General features: G+C 37.1%; 2 protein-coding genes across 3 annotated transcripts in view; one reads left to right on the top strand and one right to left on the bottom strand.

Moving 5' to 3' along the window:
• Nucleotides 1-34: 34 nt before the first annotated feature.
• Nucleotides 35-12501, bottom strand: sgtb (small glutamine rich tetratricopeptide repeat co-chaperone beta). Its single transcript, XM_055209057.2, has 12 exons — nt 12351-12501; nt 11381-11490; nt 7531-7634; nt 7364-7439; nt 7051-7150; nt 6867-6971; nt 5133-5271; nt 4548-4610; nt 4172-4209; nt 3825-3908; nt 3582-3701; nt 35-2401 (listed from the first exon to the last, which is right to left on the bottom strand). The coding sequence occupies exons 2-11, from the start codon at nt 11472-11474 to the stop codon at nt 3590-3592; spliced, it is 915 nt and encodes a 304-aa protein (XP_055065032.2). The 5' UTR covers nt 11475-11490; nt 12351-12501; the 3' UTR covers nt 35-2401; nt 3582-3589.
• A 913-nt stretch (nt 12502-13414) lies between these two features.
• Nucleotides 13415-16683, top strand: part of nln (neurolysin (metallopeptidase M3 family)) — a 32088-nt gene continuing 28819 nt past the window's right edge. For both annotated transcript variants that reach the window (XR_008645450.2, XM_055209058.2), the window contains exons 1-3: nt 13415-13534; nt 13975-14234; nt 14430-14578. Coding sequence is in view for 1 of the 2 variants with exons in the window: in XM_055209058.2 (XP_055065033.2) it covers nt 13494-13534; nt 13975-14234; nt 14430-14578 (450 nt within the window). In the remaining variant the exon portion in view is untranslated. The remainder of the gene's footprint in view (nt 13535-13974; nt 14235-14429; nt 14579-16683) is intronic.

The raw sequence follows: 16683 nt of genomic DNA, 5'->3' as shown, positions 1-16683 counted from the left end.
CAGGTTTGCTGCATAATAACCACCGAAGCACATGGTTATATATCAACACCTTTATTGATGTTAATTTTGACAAAACATTTCACTGATCTGTGTTTTATTAACATGTTTTATTAGAGTCAACCACTAATTTGACTGCAAATATCAATTATTGGTGCATGCAAATGAAAAACACAAATGCTGAAATTATGAATAGAATAGTCACATCATTTTGTAATTACAGAATAAACAACTAAAAAAATACAGGACTGGTGAAGCAGCCGATATATAGTGATTATTTAACACAGATGTCTCTTGTTCCTAAAACGAACAGAATATATAGTAAAAAATAATCAACGTATGTGTTAAAGGGATAGTTCATCCAAAAATGAAAATTCTGTCAAATTTCTTGGTATGACTATTCTGTAAAAGTGTTCAGAAGCCGTTTAAAGTGCACAGTAAAGTTAAGTGATTCACTAGTAGGCTTTTAATGGTGGATGTAATGGGATTATATAATACAAATTAATGACTGTAAATAACCATGCAACTGTTGCCTGTTGGGAGACTGCTGACTTTAGCTTAGCTTAGGGTTCAGTAAATTCTGTTAATACAGCTTTTTTACTTTGATCCGGCTTTAATATTAAATACGTCACTGTTTCAATTTTGTGCGTGGTGCATTGAATGTTGCTGTAATTTCTGTATGCTTTTTACACTGCTGTTCAAGGTATTATTGAAAGTCCTTATGTAATGTAAAACTACTGATCTTAAAGATCTTCTTTAAAGGTGGGGTGCACGATCTCTGAAGCCAATGTTGACATTTGAAATCACCTAAGCAAACACGCCCTTACCCCAATAGAACTGGACCTTCTTTTGATAGACCCGCCCCACACATATGCAATCCAGGCAACAATAGAGACAGAGCGCAACGCGTCATAACCTGAAAACCACGCCCACTGAGGGGAAACAATCCATCCGTCTCCATTGACTTTGTATTGCGAGAGGCTGCCTCCTTGTCATTTCGGGCTTATAACAAAAACAGAATAATGCCCAAAAGCTGCTGTGACAGGATGTACAGCTAACAAGCCAAAAAAAAAACAGAAATACGTTTTTATAAGCTGTCGACCCCAAAAATACGAGCGTTTAAAGACACAAAAGTGAAAACAGGCAACTTTTCATAGTACTACCATTAGTAGAACTACGCCCACTAGAGGGAAACGTAGCCGGCGATCCACTTTTTCTGACTCACTTTTCCAAAGCGTTTTTCAAAAATCATGCACCCCGTCTTTAAAGGGCCATGTAAGATGTAAAGACATGTCTAGATAAATATGAGGCCTGTTATTTATCCTATTTAATTGACTAAATGTCCAATAGTCGAACAAAAAGTATATACTGTTTTATTAAATTATAATCTATTTATAAGAAAAATATAATTTGCAATAATACCACATATTCTGTTCTATATATTCAATTCAATTCAATTTTTCAATTCAATTTTATTTATATAGCGCTTTTCACAATTGTTAATTGTTGTTAAATGAGTAAAGGAGAACACAGAAAATCAGTAGATAATATAAGTAGAATATAGCGGCTAAGGTTAAACCATACAAGCAAGCGTATTAATAATGTAACGTATACAGTAAAGTGCTAAGTTAAGCCAAAGTTGGCTGACTCTCCCTGGGAAGAAAACCCCCCCTAGGAGAAAACCCGATGGGAAAAACTCCTAGAAGGACAAAAACCCTATATACTTAATAATTTTAAGTTTCCTTTTTAATTTAAATAATTCAAGTTTCCTGTGGTAATTTTTTGTTTTGTGTAAAGCTGCTATGACAGAAAGCAACATTGTTAAAAAAAACACTATATAAATAAATCTGACTTGATAATATTTTTACAATCACAAAGATTTAAATACAGAAATCATCCCTTAACAAGGCTCTAGGTCAAATGTTTACCTCTGCTAATGCCCATAATCTCATAATCTCAAAATAGCCACATACAGACTGACAGATATTTATGTATATCACCAACTGTAAAAAGGGGTAAGTAAATTATGTGGGTTAGTGAATGATGAAAATTGACATTTTTGGGTGAACTGTTCCTTTAAATGTCCTTGGATTTCAGTGACTACCGCCTTATATCTAAGGTTAATAGGCAAAACATTATGATGCAGCTACATTCATAAAGTAACAGAGGACTCAAATATGACCTACACAGACAAACACAAAAATACCTCATTTAGGTGTTAACATAATTTTCTCTGTGCAAGTAAATTTTTCATGTGTTTGGATATTTTTCCTCTTCATCCCTGATGCCTACATATAAAGTGCCATGCCCCCCTCATGGGTTCGACTGAACAGAAGAATGGGTATCGAATGATTGCTCTCACAACTTTATCCTGTCTTCCCTCAGTTTATCATCCTGTACAAACCTGTGAAGACAGATTTAAAATTCTTGTTATATGACATGCTTTACATCAGAAATTTAAAAGGAATAGTTCACCCAAAAATAAAAAATAAATGTCATTAATGACTCACCCTCATTTCGTTCCAAACTTGTAAGACCTCCGTTCATCTTCGAAACACAGCCCAAGATGTTCCACATTTAGTCTGAGAGCTTGTTGACCCTTCGTTGAAAATCTACATACTGTGTACTGACCATGTCCAGAAAGGCAATAAAAACATCATCAAAGTAGTCCATGTGACATCAATGGGTCAGTTAGAATGTGTTGAAGTATCGAAAATACATTTTGGTCCAAAAATAAAAAAATTACGACTTTATTCTGCATTGTCTTTTCTTTAGTGTCTGTTGTGGAGCGCATGCGCGAGACTAATTCACGTGACTGCAGTGACGCGGATGACGTGTTATCCTCAGACATGTTTGCGAAGTTTTTTTTTTCAAACTTACAGCGTAGGTCTCCCTCGGACTGTAAACAAAGCCTGGGCGCACAAAAAAATCCAGATGGGGCGCACCAGATAACACGTCAGCCGCGTCGTACGTCACGCATGCGCTTCACAACAGATGCGGAAGAGAAGACAATGCTGAATAAAGGCATAATTTTTGTTATTTTTGGACCAAAATGAATTTTTGATGCTTCAACACATTCTAACTGACCCACTGATGTCACATGGACTACTTTGATGACGTTTTATTACCTTTTTGGACATGGACAGTACACCGTACGTAGACAAGCTCTCAGACTAAACACAAAACATCTTAAACTGTGTTCCGAAGATTAACGGAGGTCTTACGAGTTTGGAACGACATGAGGGGAGTCATTAATTACATTATTTGCATTTTTGGGTGAACTATTCGTTTAATGAACTTTATCTGGAATGTGATGGAAGCCAAACCAAACAAAATAAGTTTAAAAACAGTAAGTTTGCATTTTAGTTAAAGTTGTATAAAGTTCCATTTTAGTTCAATGTATTTTGATTAGACAAAATGTAACATTTGCTTGGCACCCACCCAGATCTTTTCATCCTATGTTTAATATGAAAAAGTGCATTTTGAATACAATGTATTATTGATTTACTGTCTGCACCGAGCTACACAGCAGTGGCTGTTGATCTACAGTAATGTTAATTTGGATGAATGGGGTTGTCTCAGACCTTTGGGATCAGGAGTGTTCCTCGGCACTGCCGCTGAATGAGCGACTTCGGATGTGATTTCTCAGCTGCTCGATCAGCTCCGGGTTCTGCTGCTGGATCTGCTGGGCAAACTGCTGCCCACTGAGAGAGAACAACCAACATCACAACAACACAATTTGACATAAAAAGTATATTTTACATGGCAAAATTATACATTAGGTCAAATGATGTGAAACGTGAATTAAGATCATGAATTAAGCTCACGCTTCAATGAGACTGGATATGTCAGATAATCCACCAACTCCAGCTGCAGGTCCCCCCACCGCATTAGACATCATGCCTGACATGCTGTTTAGTAAAGAATTGAGCTCAGACATGAATGATAAACACACTTCATTATACATATAAATATAGTGTTACAAAGCATTAAGAAGACTGTGAAGTGTATTTGTTATTATTTTATGTACCAAATTTACACGCATTTCATGACAGGGGGGTGGTAATCATGGTAATCACAACTTTTACAAGTCTCCCCAATCTCCACTTGTTCAAAAGTACAGTGTACCACGAACATGCATACAGTTCATTTGTGTTAAAATATAGAAACTTACAGTTGTTGCACCTGCTGGTTTTGCATCACGCTTGCTGCCTATAGTGCAGAAAATCAGCGTCTGACTGGATTTATTCAATGTAAGAAACATAAATAACAACAACAGGATCCCTTTTTCTATAAAGCCTAAACCAGAACCACTTATACTGTATGCATATCAGTCTTGAGATTATGTGTGTTAATTTAATGAATGTGGTTGAATTTCTCTACATGTGCTGTGCCTGGATTGCAGTGGGGTACTTCGCCTGAGGGTCTAATTCAACTGACTGACTTTAATGTCAACATAGACTGAATGCCAGTCAGTTTAATAGACTTAATTTATGAGCCTTTTTGTGACCCCCATAACAGAGCAATGCAAACCATGCACTTAAACTTACCATGCTAATGAATGCAGGGTTATTGATGAGACTGGCCATGTCAAACCCCAGTCCTGTGGCGGTCTGTGAACACATGTCAAAAGCTAATGTTACTGTCTGGTATTTGCACATCTGGCAAATTTAAAGTCCAATGCATGTGGTACAAAATATGATTCACCTAAAGAAATACAGCAGGTGTAAAGTAAATCTCTGACACTCCAAAAAGGCTGACAATTACTGTTTTTCACAATATAGTACAGGCAGTTGTGTTGCCAATGACTTCACATATCCGCTTTAATTGCATTAGCAAACTGCAGCATATGCTGTAATAATGCAACAAAACACTGCAGTTTTACAGCCGTCATTTACCCAAAATGCTTTGTAAATATAATCCAATTACCATAAAACAAATCACTGTACAATGAGCTCTCCCAGAATGCATCATTTTTGCAGCTATTAGTTGGTTTTATAAAAATGTAGTAGTTGTATTTAAGAATTTCACTGTACAGTTACATATTTTTTGATATGCAAGTTATTTCTCAAATTTATATTTAAACAAACAAAATGTACACGTAATAAAATCTGATTTCATCTCCTTGTACTTACAGGGCTGGACACTTCCTTTTGTTTCTGCTCTGCAATCTTCAGGTTTGACTTGTAAGTGTCATTTTCAGGATCTAACACCAGAGCTTTTTTAAAATATGATATCGCCTCTGGATATTTGCTCATAGACGTTAATGCAAGTCTGGAATCATAAAAAAGCGTAGATGAAATAGGGCTGTCACAATGATTTAATAATCGTCGCGATTGTTTAACTTCATTGCGATGATTTCAAATCATCGCAATGATTGCACATCTCTATAAAGAACACAAGGGGGAGCTGCAGCGTCAGTAACGAGACAGTATCAGATTACTTTTAAATATGTGTTATGTGTATTAATATTTACTCCCAGGTAAACCTGGCAAAATATTTAATTTAAATAATCACAACAATGCATGAAAATATTTTATAAACAAAGAAAAAAATAAGAATTAAATGTCAAACCAATAAAAAAGCCCCAAAACAGGCAATTAATTGTCACAATTGTACCAATTTATTAAACAAATTAACCGTCAGCCAAATTTCATAATCGTGACAGCCCTAGGATGAAATATAAAAAGTGTTATAATAAAAATATAATAAGTACTGCAATTTTGAAAATTGTAAATAACTGTAACATAAATGCAATAAACAAGTATGTGAATTTTCAGGGGTCTTCTTTTCATGAGGAATTGTTTATGTGCAGTCTAATAGGCCTAAGGTTTGTCTAATGTCCTCTTCAAAAAATTAAGTTAGAAACACAAATTTTACAAAGCATCTGACCATCTACAGTAATTCCAAAACTACTAGTATGCAACATGTGTTTTTTTTTCTCACTTTTTAAGATTCCAAAAATTTGATTTGACCCTTTTGAGATAAATAATCACCTTTGTGTTGTCAGAAAAAATTGCCAAAATGGTCCCAAGCTGTCACTGAGGCAGTACCAAAAGGTCATAATATGTACCATTTTAGGTACAGATACATTTTAGTACTAATATGAACTCTTTAGGTACCAAGGTACTGCCCTAGTGACAGCTAGGGACCAAGTACAAAGCATGTAGCATTATAAATATTATAAAAAATCCATAGTTTCTCATAAGTTACATATGTCATAAGTCGCAAGGGTATAACTGCAGCAATAGCCAACAATACATTTTATGGGTTAAAATTATCATTTTTTATACAAAAGTCATTAGAATATTAAATAAAGATCATGTTCCATTAAGATACATATTTTTAATCTCCTTAATGTACCGTAAATGTATAAAAAAATATGTATTATCGTTAATATTTGTTGCTAAGGACTTTAAGGGTAATTTTCTCAATATTTAAATTTTTTGCACCCTCAGATTCCAGATTTTCAAAGTTTTATCTTGGCCAAATATTGTCATATCCTAACAAACCATACATCAATGGAAAGCTTATTTTTTCAAAACATTGACCCTTATCACTGTTTTTGTGGTCCGGGATCACATAAAGTTCGGTAAAGTAACTATCTGCTATAATAACATTATGGGGCAGTTTCCCAGACAGGGCTTTTCCTAGTCCCAGCCTAAAATGCATGTTTAAGCTGCCTTAATTTAAACACATCTTGCACTGACATATCTTAACATATATCAGTGCCATTGTTTTGTCTTAAAATGCTAACTAGTATTGCTTTTTGTAAGTCATGTTTGCAAAAACTACGTCCTAAAATAACCAAGGCCTAGTTCTGAATTAATCTAAACCTTGCCTGGGAAACTGTCCCTAAATCAGCTTACCCCATTCTCCCATAAGCTTTACTGTATGAGGGATCAATCGCAATTGCTCGTTCACAATCGCCTGTCGCCTCTGTGTAGTTGCCAAGTTTACTGTGAGCGGCAGCCCTGAGAAAACAATCCAAGCCATCAACACCATCCAACAAAACATCTGTCTCATGTGAGAGTGTAAAATCACAGCGTTTACCTGTTGCAATAATACACAGCGTTCCTTTGGTCCAACTCAATGGCTTTTGTATAACAGTCCACAGCACTGCTATAATTCTCCTCTTTCATGTGATTATTCCCTGATAAAGAATAACAACACATTTGAGCTCAACAGGGAGAACATACTGAACAGATGATGCATCAATTATTTATCCCGTTTTAATTTGCATTATCACAGACATTTAGTTATTCATAATACATCCTTTGAAAAGGTTTTCGCTATGAATGTAAGTGTTAAAAGAGTGAATTCCATTTGTCGGTGAGTCTAAATATAAAAGGAAAATTTGACTTGCCCTCATTCTTAAGCTGCTCGGCTGTCTCGATGTCCTCTTGAGATGAAAACGTCTCGGGTAACGTAACAATATCATTCTGTAAATAACAATTAGACAAAATAAAAGTGCAGCTGCAGTCAAAATAACACAAGAAGACAAGTTTAATGTCATATACTGTGGGCGTTTACTTTGAGAAGAGAATTGAGGAATATCTCTCTCAGCGGCTGTGAAGTTGCGAGATGACAGTCGCTTGAGCTGATCTTGAAAGTCGTCTCCAGGCATTGTATTGCAACTGGAAGTAGTAGAAAATTTATTGCACATTTTAATTGTTTACAATGTGTTTTAATTAGATCTATGTTTAAAATACAATGTTTAATTACACGCAACTGTGACTGCCCTTTTAACCTATTATATTTAATGCATCACGTTGTCAAGACAATGTCACGCTAGGGGGAAATTTGCAACTCACTATAGTTTTTAACTAAATGCTCCCCACAGTTTTAAAATATAAAAATATAAAATATAAGTTAAAGTTAGTGTTAAAGTGATTAGATCATTATTAATTTATAGACTATTGAAGCTACACTCACCTAAAAGATTATTAGGAACACCATACTAATACTGTGTTTGACCCCCTTTCGCCTTCAGAACTGCCCAATTGGCACTAAGGGCCCGAAAGTGTGTCAAAAAAACATCCCCCACACCATTACACCACCACCACCAGCCTGCACAGTGGTAACAAGGCATGATGGAGCCAAATTCTGACTCTACCATCTGAATGTCTCAACAGAAATCGAGACCAGGCACCATTTTCCAGTCTTCAACTGTCCAATTTTGGTGAACTTGTGCAAATTGTAGCCTCTTTTTCCTATTTGTAGTAGAGATGAGTGGTACCCTGTGGGGTCTTCTGCTGTTGTAACCCATCCGCCTCAAGGTTGTGCGTGTTGTGGCTTCACAAATGCTTTGCTGCATACCTCGGTTGTAACGAGTGTTTATTTCAGTCAAAGTTGCTCTTCTATCAGCTTGAATCAGTCGACCCATTCTCCTCTGACCTCTAGCATCAACAAGGCATTTTCACCCACAGGACTGCCACATACTGGATGTTTTTCCCTTTTCACACAATTCTTTGTAAACCCTAGAAATTGTTGTGCTTGAAAATCCCAGTAACTGAGCAGATTGCAAAGTACTCAGACCGGCCCGCCTGGCACCAACAACCATGCAACGGTCAAAATTGCTTGAATTACCTTTCTTTCCCATTCTGACATTCAGTTTGGAGTTCAGGAGATTGTCTTGACCAGGACCACACCCCTAAATGCATTGAAGCAACTGCCATGTGATTGGTTGATTAGATAATTGCATTAACGAGAAATTGAACAGGTGTTCCTAATAATCCTTTGGGTGAGTGTATAGAATGAATTGTGTTTTGAATTTATGCATACAGTACAGTGAAAAGTATGAATACAGTTGAAAGAAAAAGTATGTGAACCCTTTGGGCTTACTTGGATTTCTTCATAAATTGGTCATAAAATGTGTTCTGATCTTCATCTAAGTCACAACATTAGAGAAACACAGTCTGCTTAAACTAATACCCCACAAACATTATACGTTTTCATGTTTTTATTGAACACAACATGTAAACATTCATAGTGCAGGGTGGAAAAAGTATGTAAACCTTTGGGTTTAATAACTGGTTGACCCTCCTTTGGCAGCAATAACCTCAACCAAACGTTTCCTATAGTTGCAGATCAGAACTGCACAACGGTCAGGAGAAATTTTGGACCATTCCTCTTTACAAAAGTGTTTCAGTTCAGCAATATTCTTGGGATGTCTGGTGTGAATCGCTCTCTTGAGGTCATGCCACAGCATCTCAATTTGGTTGAGGTCATAACTCTGACTGGGCCACTCCAGAAGGCGTATTTTCTTCTGTTGAAGCCATTCTGTTGTTGATTTACTTCTATGCTTTGGGTCGTTGTCCTGTTGCATCGTCCATCCTCTGTTAAGCTTCAGTTGGCGGACAGATAGTCTTATCTTAAGTTTTCCTGCAAAATGTCTTGATAAACTTTGGAATTCATTTTTCCATCGATGACAGTAATCTGTCCAGGACCTGAGGCAGCAAAGCAGCCCCAAACCATGATGCCCACTCCACCATTTTTCATAGTTGGGATGAGGTTTTGATGTTGGTGTGCTGTGCCTTTTGTTCTCCACACATAACGTTTTGTGTTCTTTCCAAACAACTCAATTTTGGTTTCATCTGTCCACAGAATGTTTTGCCAGTAGTGCTGTGGGACATCCAGGTGCTCTTTTGCAAACTTCAAACGTGCTGCAATGTTTTTTTTTGGACAGCAGTGGCTTCCTCCGTGGTGTCCTCCCATGAAGTCCATTCTTGTTTAATGTTTTCCTTATTGTAGATTTGTCAACAAAAATGTTAGCATGTGCCAGAGATTTCTGTAAGTCTTTAGCTGACACTCTATGATTCTTCTTCACCTCATTGAGCATTCTGCGCTGTGCTCTTGCAGTCATCTTTACAGGACGACCACGCCTAGGGAGTGTAGCAACAGTGCTGAACTTTCTCCATTTGTAGACAATCTGTCTTACCGTGGACACATGGACATCAAGGCTTTTAGATATACTTCTGTAGCCCTTTCCAGCTTTATGTAAGTCAACAATTATTGATCGTAGGTCTTCTGAGAGCTCTTTTGTGCGAGGCATGGTTCACATCAGACAATGCTTCTTCAGAACAGCAAACTCAAAACTGGTGTGTGTTTTTTTATTGGACAGGGCAGCTTTAATCAACACATCCAATCTCATCACATTGATTGAACCCCAGGTTGGCTGACTCCTGGCTCCAATTAGCTCTTGGAGAAGTCATTAAGCTAGGGTTTCACATACTTTTTCCACCCTGCACTATGAATGTTTACATGTTGTGTTCAATAAAAACATGAAAAGGTATAATGTTTGTGCGGTATTAGTTTAAGCAGACTGTGTTTCTCTATTTTTGTGACTTAGATGAAGATCAGAACACATTTTATGACCAATTTATGAAGAAATCCAAGTAAGCCCAAAGGGTTCACATACTTTTTCTTTCAACTGTATATGCATCTACAGACAGGCTAAATACCTGTATATGAGAGACGGATCTCTAGATATGGATAATATAAATATGACAGGTGCTATGAGGTGATGACCATGTAGTCTGTTTTAAGGTCTTGATGCCCTTGACTTTCTTTTAGACCTTAATCAGTGCATCTCTTTCTCATTTTTTTTATCAAAGATGTTTGTACTATGAGAAAACGGCACATCAAACTAAATCGCTCCAGCAGTGCACGTGTCATTGATATAAACGTGAGTTTTGTCTTAGCGTGCTTAAACTATAGTGAGTGTTTCTCCATCACAATTAGCCTAACATGCAATGCAGTTAGCCACGCCCATTTATTTACATGCACGAAATAGAAAAATCTGATATGTCTGACATTTTATTTCACGGTAACAAAATTAGTGATAGACCATTAAATCGGCAGCCTGTATCGGTCATCGGCTAAGGCTGATGAAACAAAAATCGGTATCGGCACAAAAAAAATCCATATCAGTCGATCCCTAAACAGAATATACAGTCATACTGACCAGCCCTATGTCAAATACTCTGTACTCTGTAAATACTCTATGTATTTTTTGCATTACTCAGTGTTTTAGGTAAATAAATACCTCAACATAGTCTTGACTCTTAGCCATACAAATAAGGGATGCTCCGAATATATCTGCCTATAATCGGTATCGGCAGATAAAAGCATTATTCCCACTATCAGACATTGATCAGGGCTTACGGATATAACCAGGATATCTATGGTTACGGATATTTTCAATATGCTGACAATTTGGCCAGATATCATCTGATAAATCAGCTTATCTCATTTATCGGTCAATCACTGAAGATAATGTCTAAAGTCCTTCTAATCTGACAGTAACTGGAATCCAAAACACTCATGTCAGCAGTAAAAAAGGACAGTGACTTTAAAGGTTTGAAACATTAAGCTGACCTACCTTCCAGGCTTTCCTTTTCACCTGAATTCACACAGTGTGTCTGATCTCTAAGGAACTGCACGATTGAATATGCCAAGCGCTTCTCTACTGCCATTGTGTCAGGGAGAAACCTAGGGAACAGTTTAAAATAGGTCAGAAAAGGCCCTTTCATAAAATGATCAAAACAGATTGCTGCAAATGTAATGTTCAGCTGACCCATCTAGGTTTTAGAAAATAATAATCTATCTTTTACAGACCTCACAAACAATTCACACATTATTTAGTGGTTTTAAACGAATAAAAATATGATTTATATAACTGATGAGGATTTCCTTTGCATTCGCCAGCCATGCAGGAAACTATTACAACCACATATTTTTCACATAACACTTAAGCACATCAATATGTCTATATTACAACTTTATAATATATATAATAATACAAAATGTGTTTCTCTCCCACATTTACACACACATACTACTGCAGGGGTTTTACAAAACCTTCCTCTCTAAATTATGTGTAATAAACTTCTATTCATCACTGCCATTTGGGTACAATATGTGACATATAAAATGGTTTTAATCCACAGTTTACACAAGATGCTACATCCCCATTACATAAAATAGTTCGTGCTGCTTTGCATGTTCCCAAATAACTAAAGCTATGCAACACATAGGATGCTGATAAATAGAAAATTAACATCCTGCAATGTGTCATATAGATTTCTATTTTGTATAATAAAAATAGCATTCAAATTGTAGACCAGCTCTAGCCTATACAACACAAATCGCTTCATGTTTACACGGACGAGTTTGCAGGCGAATGAGCAATGGCTGAAAACATTCGCAGTTTATTTAACCGACAGACAGGAGGGAAGTCTTTATAAACGTTAGTATCTACTATTCTTCCTGACCTCAGCATCTCACATCCACAGTAAAACGTCAAAAACATTATAGTGTTCATGATGCTACGCGCGCCCCCGCCCACCTACCTGGAGAAAGTGCCAGTAGCGCTCGTCTCAGCCTCATGTACGCTCGTGCGAGTCAGCGAGAGTCCTGCGCTGAACGGCGCATGCGCCGTCTCCGGAGGATGGGCGCAAAGGGTAATCCCAGAGAAAAAAACGTTGTTTTTAATATTTTTTTCGCGAAGTGTGCATATTATGAGTAACAGTTGCCCATCTAGTGAGAGATGGGAGATCATTTTTTTAGTGAGAGTAAAGCATACGGATGCTGACTCCTGATTGGGTCATGGATATAAAGAGATGCCATATTTTCTAAACTTTTTTTTAACAAAACTGCATTATTTATTTTATATAAATGTATATATTTTTCATAATGTTTTACTAAATGTATTAGCTTAAATAAAGCTCCAGATAGCTACCAAAATATGACATTTAGCCAATCAGATACTCTCATCGAAAGAACGTCCTGTTACGTAATTAATATTCATAAGCCAAGCAGTCACCGTAGTAGCAGAAGCATTAGGGACTTTAAGCAACAGCCTCTGGTGGAACGGCAACGGCATTCTGGCGTTGTATTGCGCATGCGCGAATTTAACTGCTATTTTGCGACGTTCTACTGTAACGGTCTACTACGGAAGAACAGCTGATTTGCCGTAGTCGCTACAACGTGAGAGATTGTGTAAATAAATGTTATGTTTAATGGCATATGACATTGTAATTGCATCAGTTTATGATTGTACCACAAGTCTTTTATATAATATCTGTTAATATGTTTTAAATTTAAGCTAATTTTAAAGATTTTTAAGTATTCAATGTTTTCAAGTATTGCTTAAATCTAGGTTTTTAGACTTATTTACATCATACAATAGTAAAAACTTCTCTTCTGACAAAAGATTGTCATTTAATGCCAAAACCAACCCTTCTCTTGCTTTTTTAAATGACATTTTTTTGTTTCTCAATAAATGAATTAATACCGTGTTGCGCGGTCCTGTTTACGGTTGCTTAGTGATTTTAACGTTCTTGGCTACGGCGGTGTGACAGCATACTTCCGGTCGCCGTAGCCGTTCCATTCCCAGCTGTTGCTTAAAGTCCCTATTTGCGACTGTGGCCGTGTAACTGTAAGCAGTAGGGGCATCCCATGTTTGCACATTGAATGCATGAAACAGGCATGCAATGTTTGTCTTCAGCATTTCCGTGTTCCGAACGGGAAGAAGGTATCGTGATTTCATATTGAGTTTTATGCAATATTATCTTGTTTGCCCAGTTTGTAATCAGTACTATTATTAACCAGATGCCTATATCATGTGACCGCGCACGATATACTAGTACTAGTATTATTTTACAAAGTTATCTAATTAAGCTAGCCACGAAACTGGGCAATGCATTTGGCATATGTGAGCTCGTATAAGTGTGTCAAGAGGAGATCAGTTTCGCATTCCCATTTCAACAGGCATATGTGAAAGTGTCCGTCGTTAGCATGGAAAACATTTACAGCATGCAACCTTACAGAGCTCTCAGGTTTCGGTATTATGTGCAGGAATTGATGTAGAGGTTTTCCTGTTTTGAAGCGCCAAGAAGCCCCCATGCAATGCACTGTAGTGCAGAAGTCTACAGAGTGATCAGCTGGCTAAACTCTTTCTTTAATACTTTACAGACTTATTCTATCCAGATCCAAGTTAAAGATGACTCTTCAGAATGGATCGGTCATATCAGCCCAAAACTGCTCCAGCAGCACAGATGTCAAGAAGAACAGCCTGTGTTGGGATCTGACCCCAGAAGAAATCAGGCAGCATACTGAACTATTGATCCAGCGGATCAAGCAAGCGTATGACACAGTGGGGACAGTGGACATAGGGAAGGTGTGTTGTGAGAACACATTGCAGGTCCTGGCAGATGCAAAGTCGGATTATGCAGGTGAGGGTTTAAATACCATATTTGGCAATAACTTTGCATTTGAAGTAGCCTATATGTTTTCTGGATTTGGTGTTTCATTATACAAGTGACCTTGGCATTGCAGGTGCCATGCTTAAACGGTCAAGCAGCATGAACACAACAGATGAATGTTAACGTGCTTTGTTCTTAAACATTCTTTCGAATACATTCCTTCAGCATCCCGTCACACGTTGGACTTCCCTCAGTTTGTCTCTCCATGTAAAGAGGTCAGATTGGCGAGCACCGAAGCTGATAAACGTCTGTCGGATTTCGACGTGGAATTGAGCATGAGAGCGGATGTTTTTCAAAGGCTTCTGGCTCTGCAGGTAACACACCAACATGTACTTTAACAAACTTTTGTGAGTCATGTTTGAACCTAAAAATAATGCTAGAAAAAAATTAAGCATAAACCTTTAGGAAGAATCTTATCTTTTGTCTCCAAATATCTCCAAAGATTTCTGTAATGCAAATAAGCTCATCCGTTTTACAAAATTTTGAAAAAGATTAATCATTCATACATTAAAGCAATTTGTTGTTTGTGATATTATTAAAATACTTTAATACAGTAAGGAAAATCATTAAAATACAAAAATTGTCATGGAAGTGACTTAAATTGCAATTAATTGATGGGCAGCTTCAAAGGGGAGTCAGTCCCCATAGACCCCCGTGACAAAAAATGCTCAACTTCACAGCAGAAAATAATGTGTTTATAACTAGGGCTGTCACAATTATGAAATTTATGGTTAATTGTCTAATAAATTGAGACGATTGTGATGATTAATTGCCTGTTTTTAGGGCTTTTTATTGGTTTGAAATTTAATTCTCTTTTTTTTCTCTATTTATAAAATAATTTTCACACATTGTTGTGATTATTTAAATGAAATATTTTGCAAGGTTTACCTACAAATACACATATTTAAAGGGACACAAGGCAGCATTTTTATGTTAATAAATCATCTTCGTAAGTCGGTATATGGTTAAATGACTCATTACAGGACGAATGAAGTCTCTCTCGCCCGCCCCTACCATCTGTAGGAAGAATACCCCACTTGCAACTTCGCTGTATCCGACCCGGTGTCCTTCAGTCTCGCAAAATCTCAGATATCACGAGAAGCAGTATCACTTTACAGCAAACAACACAGAAGCAGGCGAGCTAAACACGGCTATCGATTGTTGAAAATGGAAGAGCCGGGTTAAAAGCATCGAAAACCCTTGACGGAAGGGAAACCTAACTAGATTGGAAATAAGCTGATAAACTTGGTTCCGAGGGGGGAGGGACAACAGTTCGTTTTTACAACAGTGTGTTTGAAAGCATTTACTTTCAGACACTAGGGTGAGCTCGTAGAGAAATATTATGCAGACTTGCCTGGTTTCCCTTTAAAAGTAATCTGATACTATCTCGTTTATACAGGCGCTGCAACTCCCCCTTGTGTTTTTTAGAGAGATGTGCAATCATTGCGGTGATCTAAAATCATTGCGATGAGGTCAAACAATCGCGATCAGACGACTATTTAATCATTGCGACAGCCCTATTTACAGCCTGGTACAAAAATTTTGGTCTGTATAGCTAATTTTGCCCTTCGTAATAACTGTGAGGGTGGTGAAGGTGAATTTTTTTGTAACTCATGCGTTTAAAGGTGCAATGTGTAGAATTTAGCGAGTGAGATTGTGAATTGCAACCAACGGCTCAGTCCACCGTTTACCAAAACGCATAGAGAAGCTACGGTAGCCACCACAGGAAAAACATGTTGTTGTCTTAAGACAAGAACAAACAAACTGTAGAGCAGTTTGTCCGTTTATGGCTACTGTAGAAACATGGCGGCACAAAATGGCGACTTCCATGTAAGCGGACCCCCAGTGTTTGAAGAAAAAAAGTCTTATTACGTCTCAAGGTAATAAAAACAATACAGTTCATTATATAAGGTCTTTATACACCACTGATAATATAGCTATGTAGATTATATTGAATTTCTGTCAAGAGATCCTTCTAAAAGTTACACACTGCACGTTTAAATTATATTAAGCCTATAAGTTCTGCATAATTAAGGGCGTGGCCACTTGAGTGACAAATGAACTGCCCCTACTGTCTATACCTTTAATAAATTGACATGTTTACATGACATTTCCCAGATGATCAATGCTTAAAACATTACAGATTAAACACTGTCATCTGTATGACAAGTTTAAATTTAAGCCACTGTTGAACAAGCTACAAACTGAGCAGCACACACTTGCAGTATAGTTGCCAGGTTTAATTTAAATTTCCTCTGAAATCCGAACCAAGCAAATTATAAATCATTATAATAAGCTTACCGTTGCAAATTGGGGGTAAGGTAAGAAGACAGTTGACATCTGATTTATTTGCACCATTAGAGTACAGTAAACTTCATCCCTAGAATAGTCATCATTTTGTAATTGAAGATCATTAATA

The sequence above is a fragment of the Misgurnus anguillicaudatus genome, chromosome 12 (genome assembly GCF_027580225.2).
Source record: "Misgurnus anguillicaudatus chromosome 12, ASM2758022v2, whole genome shotgun sequence".
NCBI classification, from domain to species: domain Eukaryota; kingdom Metazoa; phylum Chordata; class Actinopteri; order Cypriniformes; family Cobitidae; genus Misgurnus; species Misgurnus anguillicaudatus.
This window is presented reverse-complemented; position numbering and strand designations above follow the sequence as displayed.

Bases quoted from the DNA above. Each gene is read 5' to 3' on its own strand.
- sgtb (XM_055209057.2), bottom strand. From the start codon at position 11,474: ATGGCAGTAGAGAAGCGCTTGGCATATTCAATCGTGCAGTTCCTTAGA. The intron at 7,151-7,363 runs GCAAGTCAAATT...ATTCTTTATCAG, and splicing joins CGAGCAGCTTAAGAATGAGG to GGAATAATCACATGAAAGAG. The intron at 6,972-7,050 runs GTAAACGCTGTG...TTGTTTTCTCAG, and splicing joins GCTGTGTATTATTGCAACAG to GGCTGCCGCTCACAGTAAAC.